Source organism: Mercenaria mercenaria, chromosome 14 (assembly GCF_021730395.1).
Source record: "Mercenaria mercenaria strain notata chromosome 14, MADL_Memer_1, whole genome shotgun sequence".
NCBI classification, from domain to species: Eukaryota; Metazoa; Mollusca; class Bivalvia; order Venerida; family Veneridae; genus Mercenaria; species Mercenaria mercenaria.
The window spans coordinates 32,590,688-32,617,527 of record NC_069374.1 but is presented as its reverse complement, the minus strand read 5'-3'; the positions used below and the strand labels follow the sequence as shown (position 1 = coordinate 32,617,527).

The 26,840-nt window shown below is 35.4% G+C and overlaps 2 protein-coding genes across 3 annotated transcripts; both read left to right on the top strand.

Moving 5' to 3' along the window:
- Window positions 1–504: 504 nt before the first annotated feature.
- Window positions 505–11,210, top strand: LOC123526757 (uncharacterized). The gene is given in 6 exon segments (XM_053522574.1): window positions 505–535; window positions 6,329–6,480; window positions 8,000–8,147; window positions 8,801–8,904; window positions 10,192–10,248; window positions 10,250–11,210. Coding segments are annotated over 6 exon segments (579 nt in total). The 3' UTR covers window positions 10,337–11,210.
- A 4,148-nt stretch (window positions 11,211–15,358) lies between these two features.
- LOC123527204 (putative nuclease HARBI1) lies at window positions 15,359–26,486 on the top strand. 2 transcript variants are annotated; one of them, XM_053523217.1, is made up of 4 exons: window positions 15,359–15,659; window positions 17,383–17,577; window positions 19,728–19,910; window positions 22,211–26,486. In XM_053523217.1, exons 2-4 carry the CDS (start codon window positions 17,414–17,416, stop codon window positions 22,428–22,430), a joined length of 567 nt encoding a protein of 188 aa, XP_053379192.1. In that variant the 5' UTR covers window positions 15,359–15,659; window positions 17,383–17,413; the 3' UTR covers window positions 22,431–26,486. The 2 variants fall into 2 exon arrangements, with proteins under 2 accessions (XP_053379192.1, XP_053379191.1); XM_053523216.1 differs by having other exon boundaries at window positions 15,372–15,659; window positions 19,728–19,982.
- The last annotated feature ends 354 nt before the right edge of the window (window positions 26,487–26,840 follow it).

Below are 26,840 nucleotides of genomic sequence, written 5' to 3'. Positions count from 1 at the left end.
CCAGAATTCAAATCAATATAACAAAACCGTTTGCCCGTTGAACCTCGAAATACAGAATTATGTGCCGCACAATGAGTAAACCAACATAGTGCATTTGCGACCAGCATGCCTTAAGACCAGCCTGCATATCCACGCAGTACGGTCAGGATCCATGTTGTTCATTTTTAAAGCCTATTGCAATTAGAAAAACCGTTAGCGAACAGCATGGGTTCTGACCAGACTGTGCGGATGCGCAGGCTGGTAGGCTAGTCTGGATCCATGCTGGTCGCAAATGCACTACATTGTATGCTGGTTTTCACTTGTCATTTTCAGAGTATTCACTTTTTGTGGATTTTTTAGATAAATTATGTTTTGCTTTAAATGTGTGGGTTAGTCCGTTTAAGAATATGATAATTTCAAGAATAAGAACATCAGACGGAGACACATTAGGTGTTCCCCTTTAGTAAATAATAAAAACTCAATTTTATGTCTTTAATAACACAATTATCCAGAAATCTATTAAAAATGGATGCTTCTAATCCCAACTATGCTGAATGTACCAAACGACAAGCTGGGAATGCTAAAATATGGTGTTATATACATGGCAAAGATAGTCCTTTAATCTCTTTAACAACTCCGATAGCGTATAAATGTCATATTTTGGGAATATGTTATGTTGTATTCACCAGACTTCGAACTTGGACGCTTATCGGTTTGGCACTGACGTAGGATGTCAAAACTGTTCAACGATAAGTAGCAAATTGGAGTTTCCCATCTGTTTCCACAAATAATTCTTTCAATTATTTAAGCCAATAGAGTGTTTTGTTCCACTAATACATCTAAAGTATTTGTCAAAACGGAAACCAGTTCATTTGTATGTTTTAATGTCAACACATCTATAAACTACATGCACATAAGAAGAATATTTAACAAGTACGTTATAGTGTAGTCTAACGCAGAATTGAACTGTTAATCATTTTGTGCAATCTGAAAAATTTAATATGAATGTAACCATGGCAACAATTATATAAACATCTTACGGTTTCAACAAAATTTACTGCATTTACATATACTAGTACTTTCTTTTCTTTTATGAAGAAGGAATTTAATAGGTAAAAAGTACAAAGCTAGAAAAGCAATATATAGTCAAAAGTTTTACATTTCAATGGATGGGTTTTGTCTACATTGTGGTAAAGGTTAGCAACTTACATCAAATTGGACGTTTGTTTCGTCAATTTCGTAACAGAGTTTTTCATAATTTTGCAAAACCTAAACATTATTTAAGTTATACATCATTCGAAAAGATCTCCAGAAGCGGTAGTACAATTCTTTTTTTTCAAAACTGCGAGCCCAAAAATAATAACAAGTTCAGACTAAAATTAGGTCCTTGCCACTAAATCAATCCTTAAAGTTCAGGTTCTGACTAAAAATAGGTCTTTGCTTAGTGTTCAAGTACTGACTTAAAATAGGTCCTTTTCCGCTAAATCAACCATTAGTCTTCAAGTGCTGTCTTAAGATAAGTCATTGCCACTAAATCAATCCTTTGTGTTCAAGAACTGACTTAAAATAAGTCCTTGCCGCCAAATCAATCCTAGGTGTTCACGTACTAACTTAAAATAGGTCCTTTCCACTAGATCAATCCTTCGTGTTCACGTACTAACTTAAAATAAGTCCTTGCCACTAAATCAATCCTAGGTGTTCAAGTACTGACTTAAAATAAGTCCTTGCCGCTAAATCAATCCTAGGTGTTCACGTACTAACTTAAAATAAGTCCTTTCCACTAAATCAATCCTTCGTGTTCAAGTACTGACTTAAAATAAGTCCTTGCCACTAAATCAATCCTAGGTGTTCAAGTACTAACTTAAAATAAGTCCTTGCCGCTAAATCAATCCTTCGTGTTCAAGTACTGACTTAAAATAAGTCCTTGCCATTAAATCAATCATGAGTGTTCTTAAAAGCACCGGTTTTTGTCCGTGATGTCATTAACTATTTGAAAAGAAACGAACGGAACCTCTGTTACGGAATATGTAAATCAAACTTTAAATCTACTTAATATCAAACACAGCTTGGCAAATATGGTTTAGCATACTACTGTATCCCGCATCTGTTTTGGTACGTAGCTTTACATCGGACAACATATAAAAAGTATTTACTAATAGTATATGAAAACATAGTTCCACTTGAGTCAACATATACACAACTACAAAAGCAACAACACTGTTTATTGTCACTATGGTGTATAGACAAACACTTCACACAATCCCATGTGGGCCTCCAACTTGTGTTTGATTTTTAAGAACTTCCCATAGAGTGTATTCGAACAGGTAATTGTAAGATGGAAAGGATCTGTGTCAATCCCCGGACCGAAGTCTGTACCGCCGAGTTTCCCACCAACGTTGATAACATCATCGCGGCTGTCCGAAACAGTGACGTTGAAATTTGTATTTTGATGAACTAAAATAAAAAATATCTGTCAATCAATTTGCACGGTACTATAAATCAGTCTATTAGGTAGCGAAGATAATTAAGGATCAATAAATTTTAGAAAAGTCTTATTCAACCACAATGTATGAAATCACTTGAAGTTTCCCATTTCCTGACAAAGTTTTCCTGTTACTTTATTTAAAAAAAGCACGTTTTTGATGGTTTGGCAAAGGAAATTGGCGGGAATTCGCATCAGGCGAACATAAACAAGAGGGGAATGATGACCCTAAATCGCTGAATTGAGTTTCACAGTTCAAACGGGCATTATGCTAGAGTGTTAGAAAGGCTGCTCTTTTGCCCTAGTGACCTATTTCTAACGCTTTTTCGAATTTGACCTTGATTTCATGAAGACAAATATTCTTAGGTATGCTCAGGTTTCAAATAGATCAGATGAACTAAAGCGTTCGGATAATTGATAATGTTTATCTATTATTTGACATACCTGTCATGTCTTTTGTCCCCAGTGTAAAGAAAAAACTTAGTCTAGATTTTATAAGGACAACCATTATTTTCAGGTTTCCTGTAGATCAAGTAGAACATGTTGCCTCTAGAGAGTGAACAATATGTTCAATGGTTTCAATTAGTGACGTATTTTACCTTCGCATTTGATCTAGATTTTTGGTTGCGGGTTCATCCCGCTACCAAAGTTAAAGTGTATTTTTGATAACCATAGCATCTTTATTTTATTCCGGATCACATCCGAAGGATGTTCATGTGCTACACAAAATAGTCCCATTCATGAACATTGCGGATGAATTATCAATGAACAAGCAGTTCTTATTCAACCTGTATCCACTCACACTGACCTTTTAGATTATATAAGATCTATCAATGATAAGGTGTTCAAGCCCATGGTTACTTCACAAGCTGGGTCAGGCAGAGTTCATCTTAGATATGAGGCACATTAAATTAGTATTTGTTTCTCATTCATATATATTCATAGACTGGCATTTAAACAGAAAATAAATCTACCAAAAACCCGCAACCATCACACATTTCAAGGCTTTGATTTACAAAGGAATATTCTAAAGAGGTTTTTGATATAAATAAGTTAGAAACTAAGGTACTTCTGCACTTTTGATAAACCAGAAGTAATGGCTGAACGTCATTAATTAGTATAACGAAAGCTTGTACCATGCATACGGAAATGAAAATGATTTCATGAATCGATGGCAGTCGGTGAGCAACATTAGGAAGTAGGAAATATATTATACAAAGATGAGCTTCTAATGGAATATAATTTTGTCGTAGAATTACACGTACCTTGACTTTTAACGTTCAATTTTGTAGAAAATATCGAACATCTTTTTCAAAACTATCTTTTCTTAATCTTTGTTTATTTGTGTGTGTAACATATTTATCTAGATACTCCAAGTATATATATATATATGTATTCAAAACATGGCAGTATTTTGTCATTTTGACAGCTCTACTTTCAATTTCATTTTGCAAGGAACATTTTGAAATGTTAACACTGGGAGTGCCTGAAAATATATGTTAGGCACATAATAAGTATAGACATAATGTCAAAATATTTTTGAAAACATAAGTTTGATATTTTTTACAAAACAGAATGTAGGCAAGCAAAGTACAGGTGGTATAAAAAATATGGATTATTCCAAACAGAAAAACTTCTCTTGAAAGAATCTTCTACTTATTCTGAACAGTTTGGTATACATTTTCTGAAAAGCAGAGGCCTAGAAACCCCTAAATATAAAACAAAAAATCATTCGAGGGGCAAATTCAAAACACTTTACATGAAACTTAAACTGTACATTGTAGAAAAAATATATATTCACAAATTATGAATTTCACATAGTCCCTCATTATCAAAACTTGTGTGAGGTATAAACTTGAATTTTTAAAATTACTGTAGTCTAGCAAAAAAATAAAATAAATAAATATGCATACGACCTTTGTTTTTAATTTGCCAAAGGGGGGTCCCAGTTAGGTGTCTGCGCAAAATGTTTTTTTTGATTTTCTCTATATTTTATGACAATATACCTACATGTATTAAGTTTCATTCACAAGTGTTACTGTTATCAGTTTTGACTTACTTTTATAGAAATTCACATTTAAAGTGGGTGGGGTAGTTTGACATGTAACCAGCCAGGAACACAATCTCCGCCGCGTTTTTAAAAATGGTTCAAACTTTTTACCTGGACCTTTCGTGATAAAATAACTATGCAATGGTCATTTACACAACATGTTGCGTTTTAAATTGTCTTGAATACTTTTTTCAGCACAGAGCCACAAAGTGGCTTAATCAAATTTATTGATTTTCAATGGACGAACTTCACCAAAAATCTAAAACATTTTTTATTAGTTGAGATATTCGAAATTTTATTATGTTATTAACAACACTTTATTTTAAAAGTATGCTAAATTTCAAAATTGTACTTACAGAAATTGCAAAGATATTGGAAAATTAGCAAATGTGGTTAGCTATTTTGTTCTGTATATATAACCTATGACCTTCAACCTTTATATGTGTGCATACAATGCGTTTTCTAGTGGGAGTCATGATTTATTCATTGGATACAAGTATATGGTTTATTTAAACCTATAATTGTAAATCAAATCCTGTATAATGTAAAATCATTCATGAATCATTGCATCAGTGCCGAAAATTATGTGAAAATACCAGTTTTAAAACATGACCTTTTGACCTCTATAATTTGCATATAATGGTCATATATTTTTGGAGACAGCACCCAAAAGAACCGGGGATGTTTAAACTTTAATAAAGTCTTTGTCTCCAAGCATTAACATTCCGACCCTCATAAACTTTTTTCAGGGGCTAAAACCACCAGACTATGGACTACATGTCAAGTCTACAGGGGTTTTATGGACCCTTATCAGACTGGACCAGACAGGATCCTGTTTATTGTGGATTAAAGTGTCTGGCTTTTAGGGGTAGGCGGTCACTTATATAGGAGATTTTCTTTGCCTTTAAGCCATGTTTTTCTTGGTTTTCTCCCAATTAAAAAAACTCTAACAGTTGTTACAATGAAATAGGAACTTTAAAGAAATATTTGTTTTAATTTACGGGTCATTTGGTAGGGTATTTTCCATTGATAATTTCAGATATTTAGAAACAGAAAAGTTTCACAATTTCATTCTTTTTTGCTTTATTTGTCAGTGGATTATTATAAAACTTTCAAGATATACCAGTTAGCATTCTGCTATTATTAAAGTGCCGGCCGCTCAAACTGGGGCTCGTGGGTTCGATTCCCACTGGGGTAAAGACCACGTTTTCTCATATGACAGACCGTACTGGTTTTTCCAGGATGCCATCTTTATACATCTCCTCCTGGAGAGCTTTAGCATGATGTACGTGTGTACGCTGTATCTGGATCTAAAGAAATAAAGCCAAAATTTGCGATTAAAACCTCTTGTAGATTTGGTGGATTAAATAGTAGATGCTGATTAGCAATGTATAATTTTAAGATATATACAAATCTACAAGAAAAAAATATCTGAACTGCGCCGAAGTGTTAATACAAACAAAGAAGTATAAATGAGCCGTGCCATGAGAAAACCAACATAGTGGGTGTGCGACCAGCATGGATCCAGACCAGCCTGTGCATCCGCGCAGTCTGGTCAGGCTCCATGCTGTTCGCTTTTAAAGCCTATTGGAATTGGAGAAACTGTTAGCGAACAGTATGGATCCTGACCAGACTGCGCGGATGCGCATGCTGGTCTGGATCCATGCTGGTCGCACACCCACTATGTTGGTTTTCTCATGGCACGGCTCAAATTATTTTTATAGCTCTTTGATACAAACCAAAGTTATACCACTTTTTTAGTCAATAATTTAATCACTTATCAAGTCATCAATGATATTATCGGGTTTTTATTACAGCAGGTACGATCAAAACAAACGGTCCTGGACACACGCATAACCACGGAGAGAATGGACATACCCACGAACACGGGCACACACATGAAGTTCTTGATAACCCAGGGAAATACACAACACGCGACAGACCTGTCTTTAGATCTGACTGGAAACAGGTAATTAAATATACCAACTCCAATTTGACCTTACATTTTCGGGAAGATTTCAAATCTCTATGGATTTTATTATGATATTCTAAAATTTATGGTTGAGAATTGGGGAGATCACTATAATAAGCGATTGATCTAATACACTGTTACATAGTTACACAATATCTTAAGTTGTCATGTGATAATTGCCCCGACTTGTCAAATAAGAAATGTTAAAAGCGGTATACATTATGCGACATGTTTCATAAAGATGCACATTTTCGAAAAGTAGCATTTGTTGTAGTATAAACACTTCAATTTAACTCCAGTTATATATGTAGAAGGTTCACATAAATATTTATAGTGACACGCCTTTTATTTTACATCACATTTATACTACGTGGCTGGCGCAGTATCGCCTTTCTGATGCGTTGCGGACGCAGTATATATCATTTTACAGATAGTAATATAGTGGGTTTTGCGAGGCCTGGGTCCCCACGACTGACTATAATTTTAGATAAATAAAACTAAAAACTCGTTTGAAACGGTCAACTTTTTGGCGCATGGAACTGTATTTGAGACAGAAAATCCGTAGATATATAATAAGTTGAACAGTTTACGAAACACTTTTATTAGAAGTTAAACAAAAGAATGTGTTTGCAATATCTTTTATTTATTAGAGAAGAAAACAATTTTTTCTCGCAAAGACATTCGTGACGTAATCAACACTTAATGAAGGAATAGGATACTTACTGAATGGCTTGTGGTCAGTAGTCAATGGTTCTGACTATTGGCCGATAAGCCATTCAATAATTGTTTTATTACATGACATCAGACTTATTCATTTTCATTCTTTTTTTCTCCAAGTTTGTACTTCATCCAAGAACATATGGATGGGCGATCTAAGCCCATGCGCCAGATTAGATTTCAAATGCCGAATGGCAAATGTCAGCTGTCAAATGATAAATGTTGTGCGGTTCATTGAATCAGTGTGTATTTAATAGTGCGTATTTAAATTAAGAGTTAAAAATACGTTTATTTATTTTTATTCACTATTCCTAAAAAAAATGGATTTAATAGATAGCATCTGGTCTTTAGCATTTATCGTTTGACAGTTAGTATTAAATATTTAGTATTTGACATTTAACATAAAATAACTGGCAATCAGCGCTTTGTATTAAGCATTTAGTGTAAAATGTTTGGCATTTAGCATGAAGAATTTGGCATTTTTAGTATATGAGCCGTGCCATGAGAAAAGCAACATAGTGGCTTTGCGACCAGCATGGATCCAGACCAGCCTCCGCATCCGCACAGTCTGGTCAGGATCCATGCTGTTCGCTTTCAAAGCCTATTTGCAAATAGAGAAACTGTTAGCGAACACCATGGATTATGACCAGACTGTGCGGATGCGCAGGCTGGTCTGGATCCATGCTGGCCGTAAAGCCACTATGTTGGTTTTCTCATGGCACGGCTCATATATCAGTTTGCATTGCTTGATTCCTCTTCATGTTGTTTTTACTACACAATGAATTTGTTTCCTTTTTAGGATTTTTCCCTAAATCTGGAAGAGGTGAAAGAGTTGACACAAGAGTTCCATCCAGATCTGGTGATAATAGAGTCCGGAGGAGATAATCTTGCAGCTAATTTCAGTCGTGAGCTGACTGATTACATAATATATGTCATCGATGTTGCTGGTAAGCTGGAACACTTTCGCGTGATTGCTAAATTTCTAAAATGGACTAGTCCATCATTCAGTTTGGGCATTACAGTTTATCGTTCGAAGGGTTGTTCACTGAAAATTTACTGACTGAATAGCGAACAGTGCAGACCATGATCAGCCTGCAAGGACGTGCTGGCTGATCATGGTCTGCACTGGTCGCAAAGGTAGAATCACTTGCCACCAGCAGGCTAAAGGTTAATTACAACATTGCGGATTGATTTAAATATATTTTTTATTCCATTTTATTTGATGTTTAGGGAGATGACAATTCAAAAGAGCATAACTTTCATTTTATGGAAATATATAAAGTATGCCAATATTGAGAAGTATCGCATTGTCGTGTACGCAGTATATTATTTCTCTCATATAATATAATTGGTCGTCTTTTTAATGTTTTTTTTTTCTGATGAAAAAAATTACGTGGACGCGAACAGGAATTTTTACTGGCTGAGAAATAGTGCTTTTTAGAAACTCTTCTTTCTTTTGTATCTGTTTCTCATAAGATCTTCCAATCTTTTTAAATAAGACAATGTTATAAATGAATTTTACCGGTTTTGTCGCTGTTTATTTTATTCATTTTATGAGGCTGCCTTATATTAGAAAATTCCGAAATTGTTTATTTTCAAGGTGGTGATAAAGTACCACGTAAAGGCGGACCTGGTATAACACAGAGTGATACGTTGGTGATAAACAAAACCGACCTTGCTGAGGCTGTAGGAGCGGACTTAAAGGTGGGCATGTATTACTTGGGTCCAACGTCTTAAAGCTAGTTTTAATACATTTTACAAAACTGTTGAAAAGTTCGGCCATTATTTTCTGTGTCAGTCAAAATTGAAATGAGATTAGGATGGGTGGGATGTGTGCAGATATTTACCATTGTTCTAGAAATCCTGTATGTCGAACTGTAGCGATTGTTGATCGACTTTTTGCATGTATGTATCAACTTTTTTATGATATGAGCGACCTGCAATTTTCATTGGAAAACCATGACCAGTATATATATTTCAGGTCACGAAGGTTATGTCGAATCCTTGAGTAAACAGTTATATTTTGACACGTTGTATGTAACTGGAAACAATCTGTTCATCTTATCTTAATGTTTCGAGATTTATTATTGTTTAAACCATAAGAAACTATTTTAAATGAACTTTTTGTCCTGTCCATTTGACCTGAATGTCAACTTCAGACTAGAGTAGTAAAAAAAGGCTGAATGGCATTTAGGTTGCGCAGAGCCGTGACATCCTCACATTCCGTGACATCCTTACATACAAAAATTGAGACGCAAATCACGGAAAGCACAAAAAAGTTCTTATTTTTTCAGATTATTTTTTGTTATAGATCTAAACTATTTATTTCGGCCCCTTTGAAAATAAAAGGACAACCTTGCTTTTGAATTACAATTGTACATTAGCAGTAAACATCTTTAAGGTCTTAATATCTTATAGGTCGTTAACCTACAAAGCTACATGCTCAAGAGTGGAGTGATTACTTCGGTATCTTTGTCATCAAAATGTGAAACAAAACATAAATCATTCAAAATAATATTTGTTTAAATGTCTGTACAGATTGTTAATTTTTACCATACTGTAACACAGTTCGTCGTCTCTTTTAGTGCTACGGTTATGAATTTCTAGCAAAAGGGGGTTAATTAGTAAGACAACATTGCAAAAAGAGTATTTACAAACTCCGCTTATAAACTACAAACGTTATTTATACTATCTCTGAAATTTTTGATTTTTGTTAAAAGATGATGTGTTGTAAAAGCTCATTTTAGCGGAATCAAATTGACTAATATATTGTCTATACGTAGCAATCTGTTTGTATGTCTAAGAATATATCCATGCAGACAATTGCAGATAAATTCAGTGGGTAATACTTTAGACATCTTGCTTTAATTAATTTCTAAGGTAAAGTCTATGTGAATCGATGTTAATTTCACAAAATCTAGAACTGAATATCATTGACGATTCAAACATGCCCGTCAACCTGAATCTTTGATTTGAATTTTTTTATTCCAGGTGATGGATAGAGATGCAAAACTTATGCGACAAGATGGTCCTACGATATTTTGCACAGGCAAAGGCAAAGCACATGGTCGGTGTACCGGAAATAGCAAGCCTCATTCTGGAAGCGAGACAGGAAGCTACACAAAATGGCGCGTGATTACAGAACTATTCAGACAATTTTAAGCTACAGACAAACACGGACACAGAAAACGTGTTTTTTCAGTATGCAGTTCTACCCTCGGATGTAGGATAAAAAGCGATATGATTACCAAAGACAAAATTCATTTGTACAATATGCACACGCTTGCCTGCATAATAATATCGTTGATATAGCTGCAAATATTTTCTTTTGTTTATGATGTGTTAGTGGGTATATCATTTTTAATATTTCGAGAAAACCAGATTATATTGAAGATCTGTATATACACACACAGGACGCATTTGAACTAGAACAACTTGTAGACACTTTATATCAATGTATGTTTATAATAAATATTCTGCTGTATACTACTATACTCTCTTGAATGATACAAACACTATTATCATTTTGAAACATAATTTTTTTGTATGTATTTTTTGTACATATTTTAAAACAAACATCTCATTTTTGTGTAGCTATGGTTGTATTTATGGCCACTCTACCACGTGATACTCTAAACTTGTAGGTTTGTCAGATGTGGTAACCTCTGTTATATGCAGACCTTCTGTACAATTCTGCGTGGCAATCTGTGACGGATAGAAAATAAAACATAGTATAGAAATAAAACATAGTATAGTAAATATCTTGCTAGATCTTGACAAGACATACGAATGTTTCATCAGAGCTTATTTCGAAAACCTGTATAAAACCTCGAGTGTTTCTGAGCAAAATGTGGAAATTGGGCAAGGACAAGACTACAAATCGTCTCTAAACACCGTTTTATAACTTAAGGCCCTAACGCAAGCAAAAAGTAATAGTAACAAAAGAAATATGTATTAAGAAAACGGGACCAGTACACAATGGCGTGTTGTCCGTATGTCCTTGTTCAAAACCTGCTAAATGGTCTCGAGGGGGAATTCTTAAAGTTGCAAACATAAGACCCCGACGGAAATGAATAAACTAAAGCAAATAGACTGTTTCGTCATATTTAAGTATTTGATTAAGCGCCAGTACCGGGGTCCTGTCGCATGTGTTTTGTGTTTATTCCCTAGGTAAATACGTATATATATTTCACAAAATTAATTGACTGCCATTTTTGTCCAGCCCGCTTGCGGTGAGCTCAAGATATACGCCACTTTCGGTGTATTGTGCATGCGTTCGTCCGTACGTGCGTGCATTCGTTCAGACCATAACTTTGACATGCATGGACCAATCTTGTTTATATTTGGCATAAATGTTTATCTCAATAAGAAGGCGCGTCATGCATAAACCCTATGTTCCTATCTCAAAGGTCAATGTCACAGCTGGAGGTCAAAGGTCAAATTAAAGTTTGTCCGGAGCATTTCTTCTACATGCATGGTGGGATTTTGATGTAACTTGGCATGAATGTTCACCATTATGAGACGGAGTATCATGCGCAAGAACCAGGTCCCTAGGTCCAAGGTCAAGGTCACACTTGGCAGCTGGCGGGCTCGACATTCTGCCCATGGGTTTATTTGTTTCTATGTAGCTGTAGAAAAATTACAAAATACTCACATGTATTACCTGTTGATTACATGCGAGTAAGATACCGGCTTCCTGTTGGTAGGTTGACTGGTGGTCAAACACAGCTACAGGTATGTACTGCGCTAACTGATTGCAATTCTCCGTCACCTACGTATTGTACATGACATTCACGTTAAACGTATCTCCTTTATATATAATGCGTACAGATTTTTATTAAAAGCACATTTGACAGTACAAATTTTTTTCTTACATTTTTCTTATTTCATGAGTTGGACAAATTAATTAATAAAACATGTAAAAAGTATAGGTCAGCGTTAGTTTTCAAGTCAATGCACGCTCTATTTTTAACAAATGCAAAACTATCAAAGGTATGCAAAATTCTGTTAAAAGATTTTGTCTTAACCTTCTGTATTATCTAAACATTAAAGCAGATTTGATCAAAATTAGAAGCACAACGAAGTCACAACAATATGAGCCGCGCAATGAGAAAACCAACATAGTTGCTCATCCGTGCTGTCTGCTCAGGATACATGCTGTTCGCTTTCAAAGCCTATTGCAATTAGAGAAACCGCGCAGATGCGCAGGCTTGTCTGGATCCATGCTGGTCGCAAAGCCACCATGTTGGTTTTCTCATGGCGCGGCTCATATAGTATAACCAGCTGAAAACGGTGATAGGTCACGGGGTGCCTTTGTAAGGGAAATACCTTTTTTACAAATTAAGCTATAATTGCCAAACAATTGGTCTGCGACCGTCAAAATTTGCCAAACATGCTACTTTTTACCATGTTTCTTTATATAAATCTGATCTGTTATAAAGCATTCCACCTGAAATCAAACATTTTCAAAAAAAAATTTATATGGTTGAAAACTTTGCAACCAGGTAACCAGGCTATGCAAAGCAATTGCACCTTTATTTTCACGTGCAAATTGTGGGATGCTGAGTACATCAACACGTCCATGGCAGCGTTAACTGCATTGCTAGACGATAGAAATCGCCGAGCACTCCGTCGGGACAAAGAAGTATAAAAATAGCGTGATTCGGCGTTATCCAATATGCAACCTAGCGTTTGTAGTTTTTTCCAATTCGCAGTATCATATTAAATACAAGACAGTCAAATTTAGTTGATAATAAAAATTCTTCAATCAATTACTGTTTTTAACAAGATAATGATTGAAAACATGTTCCAGAACAAAAAGAAACTACTGTATTTTCTTTTTGTTCTGGAACATGTTTTCAATCATTATCTAGGTTGCATGCGTACCAAAGTCAGTTCGTACTGAACAGCTGAAGGAGAAATGACTTGCCCAATAGTATCAAAAGTCGAGCCCGTCTCTTTGCTGATGACACCATTGTCTACCTTACCATCAAATCTAAATCCTCTGCAGAAAGCTTACAGCAAGACCTCTACTGTTTAGAAAAATGGGAAAAAGAATGGTCAATGGAATTTAATCCCGATAAATGTGAAGTTCTTAGAATATATCGTAAAAGAAATCCTGTTATATATCCTTACACCCTACATAATGTCCAATTTCAGTCCACTGACCATGCAAAATATCTTGGTGTTACCCTAAATAATAACTTGACCTGGTCAAATCACATTAATAACATAACATCCAAGGCCAGTAATACCCTTCGCTTCATCAAAAGGAATGTAAAGACTACCAACAGACAGGTTAAAGAAATGGCCTACAAAACCTATGTCCGCCCCAAGGTCGAGTACTGTTCCACGGTCTGGCACCCCTGGCAAAAATATCTAACTCATAAAGTAGAAAGGGTACAAAGATCTGCAGCCCGCTATGTTTTTAATGACTACCAGTATACCAGTAGCGTCTCAGATATGTTATCTGAACTTAATTGGAAGACCCTAGAACAAAGAAGAAATCATTTCTCCCTGGTTATTTTCTATAAGATAAGAAATGAATTAGTGGCTGTGGACCATCATCATCTCACTCAGACACGAAATTTAAATTACTTAATTCCACAGTCCAAAACGTCGTACCATGCAAATTCCTTTTTCCCCAGGACTATCAGACTATGGAACAGTTTACCAATATATATCCAGTCCAGTCCCAATTTGCAGACATTTGTCAGCGGGCTGGACTCGCAGTCTCTCTAAATACTATAATCCGCTGATTTTAAACTGTATACTTTGGGCCTTTTATCTTTTTAATTTTACACATAGCATTTTTACTAAAACACTGTTTCCTGACAGCGCCTTCCAGTCATAATCGCTAGACGATTGTTCGGCAGTAGATAGTTGAAGCTGAAGAAATTTTCTTTTATGAAAAAAAATATTGGAGAGTGAGGCGCTTCGGATTGCAAAGTTTGTTTCAAGGAGACTGGACTGAAAGACTGAGAGATGTAAAACAATTACATAATATGTTTGATTGAACTGTTTAGTGCCTTGTTACATGTGACACACAGTTCAATAACCATGTTATGGTTGGTAATTTCAACATGATCTACATGTACCTGGGTCTGGTTAAGAACTAAGGAGAATGTTCGTAAATTGGATTGCATATGGGTAAATGTAGTATAAATGTGTAGTCATAAAGTGATTGAAAGTAACAGGTGAGTGACATATATCTTTAAAATTTTAGCAGTTTCAAACTGGCAGTATGTACATTTAGACTGTTTGTCAAGAACTGTTTGCATAGCTACTGTTACGCACAATAGGCACAAGCATTTATAACTTCTTGCCAAAGTACTAGCCTAAAAATTCGGCAGATGTCCAAGCCTTCAAAAACTAAATAACTGCATTAATTTATTCAGCTGATAAAATGGAAGTTTGCCGATCTCAGTAATGGCGAAATCAACGTGACGTCACTTATTAAAATCTGTTTATCTTGAGGCTTTTATGGGATCGGAATTTTTAAATTTTAATAACTTTTTCACTGGATTTTCAAAATTAAAACAGTTTTGAAGAACTTTCAATTTTCATATTTTAGTATTCAAATATTTTTTTATGAATTACTGTTTTAAATGACATCTAATTAGCGTGATGTTCAAAACTTTAAGAAAAACAGTAGTTAAGCGTTCATAATTAATCCATTTTAATTTGAAATAATCATAGTCAAAATTAATGAATGCATTGCCTTTTTTTAAGCTTTCCATTCTTCAAATTTGTGTTTTAAAAATTAAAGTTTAGGCTGTTTGAAAAAACATCACTTTTTACAAAATATCATATGGACGTTCGGCAATCAATGTTTTATCATTTCTAAAAATAGAATATCAACGGATTTGTAAACAAACACGATCTCTTGCGTTTAATCGACTGAAAAATCAGATAAGTATTGATATTTTAAGTAAATAACATTTAAAACTATATAATATCATTACTTATTCATTAAGAAATCAATTACCGGACGACTAGAAAATCCCCTGAGGATTTGCTAGCCGTCCGGTAACCGGACGACTAGAACGCAGGCTAGTCGTCCGGTTACCAGACGGCTAGACACTTCCTATAATCTATATTGTCTTTGTATCCCTTGTTTGTCAATTGGTACGATAGTAAGGTATAACTAGACTATATAGAGGTATAGTCAAGGGAAGCAATATCTATTTTTATCTTATTGAAATAGTTCTCAAAATTATTTGATGTGGGTGTTCATGAGATAGTTTTATACCACATACCTTGCATACCAGAATCAGTGTTTTTTATGATGTAAATTTCAATAAATGATATCTTGTTATTCAGGTGCTGGTTACCCTGAGATATCTCACAAAAATAGATTTTCTGTCTGAAGTTGCTGACATTCATGGCATTTCAAGAAGTTCAGCAAGCCGCATCATCCCAAGGGTGTGCAGATCTATTATTAAAAACTTTCCAATAAGGTAAACACCATTTTCAAGTTATAATTATTTTTTTTTTATTCCGAGTTAATACTTGAATTTTTTAATTTTTTTTTTTGCTTAGGCATTTAAGGCCAGTTATAATTAAGAAATAATTTATAGCAAAACAGTGCTTTATCACTATTTATACACGATGGTCGGTTATACGTCGGGCGTAATAATTTCACGAGACCGTTATAAAACTCGTTACATTAAAGTTCTGTTATAAGTGATGGCAGATACTGAGATAGTTGTGTGCTGCATGACGTTAGTACTAAAAAAAAGGCAGTCATCTTATCAACTTAATCAAGGCCGTAGGGTTGGTTCTTGTTTGGGATAAGTACCAGTGGCACAGATAACATTTGAGCTGCGCCATGAGAAAACCAAAAGATGGCATATATAAATACGGCTAGACGCAGAAACGAACTAAAAGGTCCATCCGAGTTTCAGTTAGATTTTTTATGCAGCGACTTGGATATATTTTTATTACATGTTTAAGCCAAATGAGCCGTGCCATGACAAAACCAACATAGTGCAATTGGGACCAGTCAGGATCTATGCTGTTTGCTAACGGTTGGTCTAATTTCGATAGACTTTGACAGCAAACAGCAATGATCCTGACCAGACTGCGCAGATGGCACGCCTCATTTGATTTAAACATGTAATAAAAATATATCAAGGTCGCTGCATAAAAAAGACAACCTGAAACTCGACTGGACCTTTTAGTTCATTTTCGGGTCTAGCCGTATTTATATATGCCATCTGCATGGAAAGCGACTTGACATATCACTATCGTGGCATCACACTAAATGTGAAACCATCACTGATATGACCTGCCATAAAGCTACTGTTCTTGATCTATGTATCACAGGCATATCAATGCCAAGTGTTATTTCTGTTGGATAGACTATAGTCAGGATCAGATTAACTAATTTTATGTCAAATTACCTCCCTTTATTTCAAATTGAAATGGTATATCTCCGTAACTAATGAAGATATTGATCTGAAATTTCATTTATGTCAACTGATGGACTTGGACAATCAGTGAAGGTACATATTGACGGAATTATGACAAATTATCTCCCTTTATTTTTTATCTATTAAATGGATACACCTTAACAGCTTCTAATGAGATTGGTTTGAAACGATCATATCATTTTGAGCGATAGTAATCAGGTGAGCGATACAGGGCCTTCATAGCCCTCTTGTTTGTTTTCATGTTATCTTGGACAAGCATGAGTCTTGTTCATGTAGGTTCAAAAACTATGTCACCAAATCAAGTCGGAGAAAATACTTGTTTATACTCAAGAGGTCACACATTTGGTCCAATCTTAATGAAAAGTGGTCAGAATATTTATTTCCATGAGATCACCAGGTCAAACATGTTAACACTGTTACGGTGTGTTTCACAGGTGAGTAACCCAGGGCCATCCCATTTGTTTTCAGGATAATTCATGTAACTTAAAAATTATCAATACAATTTCTTTTTGATGGTACAATTGTTTAACACTGCATTATAACATTGAGTATTTCTTTTCTACATGCATGTTTTATTCAGCATTTTTGGTACACATCATATAATCTGTAATTGTTTATATGGAAATTTTCTTTAAATAATTACCTGAAATTATCCCCAAATAAGTCATCATTCATACTTTTATAATGTTTGTCAAGGTATCATTCAGAGTTAAACTTAGACTATTTAAAAGCATTGCTTTCTTTTTAGGTATCCAACAGACCCACAGGCAATAACAAATATGAAGACTAAGTTCTACAGAATCGCTAATTTTCCGAATGTGATAGGGTGCATTGATGGAGTTCTGATTGGCATACAGACACCATACCAAGATGAGGCGTCCTACGTCTGCAGAAAGGGTTTCCATGCCTTAAATGTCCAAGCTATAGCGGATGCAGAGATGAAGTTGGTTACACATTTGAAATTAACACAGTTCTTGTCTATAAAAGTATAAGGGATTTTAAAACAGCACCTTTTAAATAGCAGTAAAGATATCAATAGATCCTAGCATAAATTACTGTTATTGTCAATTTTTGTGGGTGTTTTAATTATTTTCCCATTCAATTTTCACACCAAAATAGACGTATAAAGAGTTCAGTCACAGAGAATAAATAGAAGATATATTACATGAGTGTTTTCATATTGAATTTATTAAACGAGTTGAATAAAATAATAAAATGCGAGGTTCTACCGAGCATTTTATCAATTTTATTCAACTCGTTTAATATGTTCAATGTGGAAAATCACAAAATGTAATATTCTTTTTATCACATGTCAGCTTTTCCAATAGATACATAAAAAATGATACTTTCTTTCGCTAAATAAACAAGTCAATTTCAGCAACGTTACTTAAAATGATGTCGACGTCAAAGCTTTATTACACTAGTGTATTATAATTTTTAGCTCACCTGTCACATAGTGGCAAGTTGAGCTTTTGTGATCACCCTTCGTCCGTCGTTAGTCTGTGCGTGCATCCGTCAACAATTTCTTGTCTGCACGATAGTGGTTTCATTTATAATTTTATTTTAACCAAACTTGCACACAACTTGTATCACCATAAGATCTCGGTTCCTTTCTTGAACTGGCCAGATTCCATTATGGGTTCCAGAGTTATGGCCCCTGAAAGGGCCAAAATCAGCTATTTTGACCTTGTCTGCACAATAGCAGCTTTATTTATGATATGATTTTTACCAAACTGGCACACAACTTGTATCACCATAAGATCTTGGTTCCTTTCTTGAACTTGCCAGATTCCATTATGGGTTTCAGAGTTATGGCCCCTGAAAGGGCCAGAATTAGCTCTTAAGACCTTGTCTGCACAATAGCAGCTTCATTTATGATTTGATTTTAACCAGACTTGCACTCAACTTGTATCACTATAAGATCTTGGTTCCTTTCTTGAACTGGTTAGATTCCATTATGTGTTCCATAGTTATGGCCCCTGAAAGGGCCAGAATTAGCTCTTAAGACCTTGTCTGCACAATAGCGGCTTCATTTATGATTTGAATTTAATCAAACTTGCACAAAACTTCTGTTGCCATAAGATCTCAGTTCGTTCATTGAACCGGCCAGATCCCATAATGGGTTCCAGAGTTATGGCCCCTGAAAGAGCCAGAATTAGCTATTTTGACCTTGTCTGCACAATAGCAACTTCATTTATGATTTGATTTTAACCAAACTTGCACACAACTTGTATCACCACAAGATCTTGGTTCCTTTCTTGAACTGGCCAGATTCTATCATGGGTTCCAGAGTTATGGCCCCTGAAAGGTCCAAAATTGGCTATTTTGGCTTTTGCAGCCATATAGATACTTCATTTATGGTTTCTTTTTACACAGACTTCCAAAATATCTTCAACAACAATAAATCTTGGATTCCATGACAAATCAGATCCAATCGTAAGTTATTTTATATCTGATTACCTCCCCTGATTATAGTCAAAATGGATTTATATCAGTAAGTACTTATAGGACTTATTTGAAATTTCATTATTGTCATTAGTTGAACTGAGCCAATCAGGGTAGATAACCATGGACTGATTTCATGTCAAATTACCTCCCTTTATTTCAAATTAAAATGGGTATATATCCGTAACTAATGAAGATACTGATCTGAAATTTCATTTATGTTAACAGATTTATTTGGCAGATCCTTCTTTTGTTCACTTTCAACAGTTTTCTTTTTAGTTACTTCCATTTTACGTTACCATAAATAGCTTATTTGTAGTGACTTTTTTATTATTGGCTGTAGGGAAAAACCGAGACCACTTTTCTGTGGTACAACATGGATGGTACCTCCAATTTTTAGGTGTATTTTGACATATCTGCACCTTGTAAGATTTTTTTTTCTTTTTGGTTAAATTTCTTTCCTTTGTTGTTCCTGTCCTTTGGACTTAGATATTTTTTCTGAGGACCTTCTTGTCCTCAAGTGCATTGATAACAGGTGAGCGATATAGGGCCATCATGGCCCTCTTGTTAAATGATGGTTTTATTACACTCTCGCGATGTCAAACATGTGATAAATACTGCTTAATCAATGAATATTTTTATTTTCAGATTCATAAATGTTGTTATCAGGTGGCCAGGATCGACCCACGACTCGTTCATTTTAACAAACTCTAACATCTCAAATGAGTTAGAACAAAGAAACAATGGCTGGCTGCTTGGTGACAGTGGTTATGCATTAAAGAACTGGCTGATGACACCCTTTATGCACCCAGTCAATGTCCAACAACAGAGGTACAACTCGGCACATGCCAGAACAAGAAATATTGTTGAACGGTCGTTTGGTGTGCTTAAATCCAGATTTCGGTTCGTAATATTTACTTGCAAATGGTAATATTTTTAGGCCATGAACTGCTCATTGCTAGATATTGTGACCAGTCTTTGTCTGTTGGCGTCTGTCTTCTGTCCACAAAATCCTTGTTAACACGATAGAGACCACATTTTGTATTTGATTTTTAGCTCGACTATTCAAAGAATAAGTAGAGCTATCCTACTCACCACGGCGTCGGCGTCACACCTTGGTTAAGTTTTTCGTACCAGTCCACATTTTGACAAAGTCTTTTGAGATAAAGCTTTGAAACTTTCAACACTTGTTTACCATCACCATGACTAGTTATAGGCAAGAGCACATAACTTCATCAAGGATTTTGGCTGAATTATGGCCCCTTTTGACTTAGAACATGGTTAAGTTTTTTGTACCAGTTCGTATTTTGACAAAGTCTTTTGAGATAAAGCTTTGAAACTTTCAACATTTGTTTACCATCACCATATCCAGTTATAGGCAAGAACCCATGACTCCATCAAGGATTTTGGCTGAATTATGGCCCCTTTCGACTTTAAAATCTCTGTTAAGTTTTTTGTACCAGTTCATATTTTGACAAAGTCTTTTGAGATAAAGCTTTGAAACTTTCAACACCTGTTTACCATCACCATGTCCAATTATAGGCAAGAGTACATAACTCCATCAAGGATTTTGGCTGAATTATGGCCCCTTTTGACTTAGAAATCTGGGTTAAGTTTTTCGTACCAGTTAATATTTTGTGTAAAGTGTTTGACATATGGCTTTGCACACAACTTGTATGGGCATAACATCTTGGTTCTTTTCGAAAACTTGCCAGATCCGATCATTGGTCATCAGGTCAAATAAAAGGAAAAGCTTGTTAAAAACTTAGAGGCAATATTTATGACCCTTCTGCTTGTGACCTCTCTAGAGGTCATATTTTTCATGGGATCTGTATGAAAGTTGGTCTATATGTTCATCTTGATAATATCTAGGTCAAGTTCAAAACTGTGTCAACTGCGGTCAAAAACTAGGTCAGTAGATCTAAAAATAGAAAAACCTATTGACCTCTCTAGAGGCCATATTTTTCAATGGATCTTCATGAAAATTGGTCAGAATTTTTATCTTGATGATATCTAGATCAAGTTCAAAACTGGGTCCAATGAGGTCAAAAAGTAAGTCACTATGTCAAATAATAAAAAAAAAGATGTCATACTCAGTTCAAAACTGGGTCATGTGGGGACAGGTGAGCGATTCAGGACCATCATGGTCCTCTTGTTATCATGAAGTCTTGGACAAATTTAAGTCTGGGTCACGTGGGGTAAAAAAACTAGGTCACTAGGTCAGATCATAAGAAAAGCTTGTATACACTCTAGAGACCACTTTTTTGCTCCAATTTTCCTGAAACTTTGTCCGAGTGTTTGTTTTCATGAAGTTTTGGCAACTTCAAATCTGGGTCATGTTGGGTATAATAAAAACAGGTAACTAGGTCAATTCAAAGAAAATGCTTGTTTACACTCAAGAACCACGTTTTTGGTACAATCTTAATAAATGAAAATCAGTCAGAATGTTTGTCTCCATGAAATCACTATGTAAAACATGTTTACACTGTTGTGATGTGTTACACATGTTAGTGACCTAGGGAGTTTTGGCCCTCTTGTTTTTTTAGGTTGAACATTACCAATATGTTGGTGATGGTTTCATTGCAAAATTTGTAATGCTTTACACTCTTTAACTATCGCAAAGATCACAACCTTGCCAAAATGAAAACATGGTATGTATGTATACATACTATACATGAAAAGGTTTTGCCATGATATTAAATTCTATTCATGACAAAGTATGCCTTTTAGGACAGTACCTATTGAAAATACTGATTTGAAATTTCATTAATGCTATAATATGTAAATTAATATACCTCAGCAGCTTCAGTGAGCTTGGTTTGATGGTTGTTTATGTATTCAGGGGTAAGAAATAGTCATATAAGATAACTTTTGATTGAAGATTTATCAGATTTTGATACTTGTTAATTCAAAGAAGTTGACCCCTTACTAAGTGTTAATTAAATTACATCTTCACACAAAAGTAAATATATTGTTTTGAAGTCTGACACATATTTTGACATAGACTTCTATCTCCAAGCACATTGGACATGGTTTCATAGTTCTAAATTTTGTGTTTATAAAAATACACAACATGCATACTTTCTACTACAAATGTATCAAAGTTGCTTACATGAGTGATTACATTTCAGATGTTTGGACAGATCAGGTTGCCATCTATCATACCAGCCAAAGAAAACTGTACATATTATTGGGGCTTGCTTCAGCTTACATAATTTTGCCACTGAAAAGAAAATGCCAGTTCCAAATCATGATGATGATGATAACCATGATGATGAGAACAATGTTGCAATGCAGCAACCTGCAGGAAGAGCCCAGGAAATCAGGAACCACATTGCCAGCAGATTTTGAATAATGTTTCTATATACATGTAATCTAGCAGAGACATACTGTTTTTAGCTCGACTGTACAAGGAGAGCTATCCTACTCGACCCGGCGTTGGCGTCTTTCCACGTCCCCGCCTTGGTTAAAGTTGTTTTTACACTTTCGCTTTTTAGCTTACCTGAGCACAAAGTGCTCAATGTGAGCTTTTGTGATCGCCTTGTGTCCGTCGTCCGTCCGTCGTCAACAGTTTGACTGTAAACACTCTAGAGGTCATAATTATGGCCTAATCTTAATGAAACTTTGTCAGAATGTTACCCTCTTAATAATCATGGACGAGTTTGATATCGGGTCATCTATCTCTGTTACTATCAAAGCTATTGACTTAAAACAATCCCCATAACACTGTTTGCATTTTGACAGAGCAGTGCTCCTTTTAAATATTTATGTTAAAGTTTTTTGATATATAGTCAATATCTTGAATACTATCAAAGGCATTGATTTGAAACTTAAAATAATTCTTAACTATTAACATCTTCACCAGGAAAGCATTCCTATAACTGTTTTGAATTTTTATGTTTGTCAACAACATCAGCATTTTGTGGAAACAGTGCCAATTACCTTGAATTGTTGGTTATTTGTGAAAAAATTATGCTCCTTACTTACTTTGTCAAATTTTTTAGGCAAGCTTTGTTTTTGGGACAAATGTTCGATATTGCCAAAGATGATTACTTTAGTTAAATAATCTCTTTATCTTTAACCAGGATTATTAGAGTCTTTCTACATCTTAGTGTATCTCGTTCTTAAAATAAATGCCCTATTATTGAAACACAAAATTTAATCCATTTTACTGTCAAATTGCCAACTAGTGTAGTGTGTTGTATTATAATACTCTTATTATGCCCCCCTTCAAAGAAGGAGGGGTATATTGTTTTGCAGATGTCAGTCGGTAGGTCGGTCGGTCGGTCTGTCGGTCGGTCGAAATGTAGACCAATACGTTTCCGGATGATAACTCAAGAACACTTGAGCCTAGGATCATGAAAGTTGATAGGGAGGTTGGTCATCACTAGCAGATGACCCCTATTGATTTTGAGGTCTGTATGTCAAAGGTCAAGGTCACAGTGACCCTGAATAGTAAAACGGTTTCCGGATGATAACTCAAGAACACTTGGGCCTAGGATCATGAAAGTTGTTAAGGAGGTTGGTAATGACCAGCAGATGACCCCTATAGATTTTGAGGTCAGTATGTTAAAGGTCAAGGTCACAGTGACCCTGAACAGTAAAACGGTTTCCGGATGATAACTCAAGAACGCTTAGGCCTAGGGTCACGAAAGTTGATAGGGAGGTTGGTCATGACCAGCAGATGACCCCTATTGTTTTTGAGGTCAGTGTGTCAAAGGTCAAGGTCACAGTGACCAGGAACAGTAAAATGGTTTCCAGGCAATAACTCTAGAACGCTTTGGCCTAGTGTCAGGAAAATTGATAGTTAGGTTGGCCATGACCAGCAGATGACCCCTATTGATTTAGAGGTCATTAGGTCAAAGGTCAAGGTCACATTGGCCAGGAACAGTTAAATGGTTTCTGATCTTCTTGTCCAAAACCATAGGGCCTAGGGCTTTGATATTTGGTATGTAGCAAAATCTAGTGGTCCTCTACCAAGATTATTCAGATTATTTCCCTGGGGTCAAATATGGCCCCACCTCGGGGGTCACATGGTTTATATAAACTTGTATAGGAAAAAATTTAAAAAACCTCACGTCCAAAACCACAGGGCCTAGGGCTTTGATATTTTGTATATGACATAATCTAGTGGTCCTCTACTAAGATTGTTCAAATTATTCCCCTAGGGTCAAATATGGCTCTGCCCTGGGGGTCACATGGTTTACATAGACTTATATAGGGAAAAACTTTGAAAATCTTCTTGTCCAAACCACAAAGACTATGGCTTTGATATTTTGTAATGTAGCATCATTTAGTGGTTCTCTACCAAGTTTGTTCAAATTATCCCTCTAGGGTCAAATATGGCCCCGCCCCAGGGGTCATATGGTTCATATAGACTTATATAGGGAAAAACTTAGAACCTTCATGTCCATAACTTACATCATTCAAATTTGGACCACATGTAAAGTTTCGAGTGGCAAGATGAACCTTGACATGAGTTGACCTTGATCTTGACCTAGTGACCTACTTTCACATTTCTGTAGCTACAGCCTTCAGATTTGGACCACATGCATAGGTTTGTGTACCGAAAAAAACTTTGACATTGTTATTGACCTAGTGACCTACTTTCACATTTTTGAAGGTACAGGCTTCAAATTTGGACCACATGCATAGTTTTTTGGTCCAAAATAAAATTTGACCTTGATTTTGACCTAGTGACCTACTTTCACATTTCTTAAGCTACAGCTTTCAAATTTGGACCACATGCATAGGTTTGTGTACCGAAAGAGACTTTGACCTTGTTATTGACCTAGTGACCTACTTTCACATTTTTGAAGGTACAGGCTTCAAATTTGGGCCATTTGCATAGTTTTGTGTTCCGAAATAAAATTTGACCTTGATTTTGACCTAGTGACCTACTTTCACATTTCTCAAGCTACAGCCTTCAAATTTGAACCACATGCATAGTTTTGTGTACCGAAATGAACTTTGATCTTGAGATTGACATATTGACCTATTTCACATTTCTCAAGCTACAGGCTTCAAATTTGGACCGCATGCATTTTTTTGTGTTCTGAATTGAAATTTGACATTGATTTTTACCTATTACCTTCTTTCACATTTCTCAAGATACAGCCTTCAAATTTGAAGCACATGCATAGTTCTGTCTACTGAAATGAACTTTGACCTTGAAATTGATCTAGTGACCTGCTTTCACATTTCTCAAGCCACAGCTTTCAAATTTGGACCACATACACATTGTTTTGTACCGAAATGAAATTTGACATTGATTTTGCCCTTGAGCTGGTCTTGAAATTTGAAACATTCAGAAATGGCTCAGTGGATGGCGCCAAGATCACTCTGTAATCTCTTGTTAGGTTAATAGGTTAAAGGTCAAATTCAGATTAAACCAGAATGGTAGAACTTTTGTTTACAGTGAGCATATAATTTCTGTTCCTTGTGCAATTACTGAATGCATCAAGGGGGGCATTTCGTGTTCGACGAGCTCTTGTTTCATTTACAATCACTGTAAATGTACATAGCGAAAACTGAAGTCATCTCACTCTACTTATTTTTTATTTCATTACTTTATAACATTGATATATCAGATTTGCAAAAAAAAAACAACAACTGACTGACTAACAAATCTCTCCTATATATCACACCAAATGTCCTTTACACAGGCATAAATTTAAAGTTGTAAAATATTGTCTAATTGTGAACTTTGCAAAACAAATGCTATTTGTTTGATAGACTCTAGTTGTTCTCTTTGGAGCCTTAACTTTTCAAACAACAGATCTCTGGGATCTTGGTGGCCATCTTTGAATGTTTTCTGTCTAATGTACATGAATACATGACTGATATGAATAGGTGTTTCCTTTGTTGTTTTGTTATGGTCCAAAATGCCAAAGGATCAGTAAGGCTCATCAGCATATCTAGGCCAAGAAACCTATGAAGTTGAAATAGTTTCCAGTTACTGAGCGGAAATTATTTTAGTTATCATTTTCCTGTGGCCTTGACGTTTGACACAGTGACTCCATTCTCACTTAGAAAAAAGTTGGATTTAAGGTCTAGTGTCTGACTAGTATTGCATCTCTTCTAAGTAAATATACATTAATGCTACTTGCAGATATTAAATCAAAAACGTTACTGTGCCTTTAAGATAAAATATAAGAAATTACCCCATCTGATTAGAATATACCTTCATCAACGTCAGTACTGGGTGATTTTATGGCACTTTTGCGTTTCCTGCTGTTTTCGATAGTGCTGCTTTTACTGTTCTCTCCTGCATTACCTTTGAAACAAATGGATTCACTTTCTTGAAAATAACAATTGTAACATCAAATAGTTCTAGTAACTTATATCTAATTATATCTACTGTAAACTATAAAGTATGAAAAACTAGGTGACTCAAACCCCCCCCCCCCCCCCCCAAAAAAAAAAAAACACAGTATCTAATTCTTCTGAATTTATGCAAGTACTTATTGTCAGTCGGTCATGTAAAAAGTTTTTTGCAAAACATTCAAAAGTTAACTTGCCACAATTGAAATTTTGGATGTCATAAGATTTTTTTAGTTTACAGACATTAATTTGTTACCATGATATATGCAATTATTTATGTTAACAGTATCCGTTACATACATATGAGCTGTGCCATGAGAAAACCAACTTAGAGATTTGCGACTAGCATGGATCCAGACCAGCCTGTGCATATCCACACTGTTCGCTAACGGTTTCTCTAATTGCAACAGGGTTTGAAAGGGAACAGCATGGATTCTG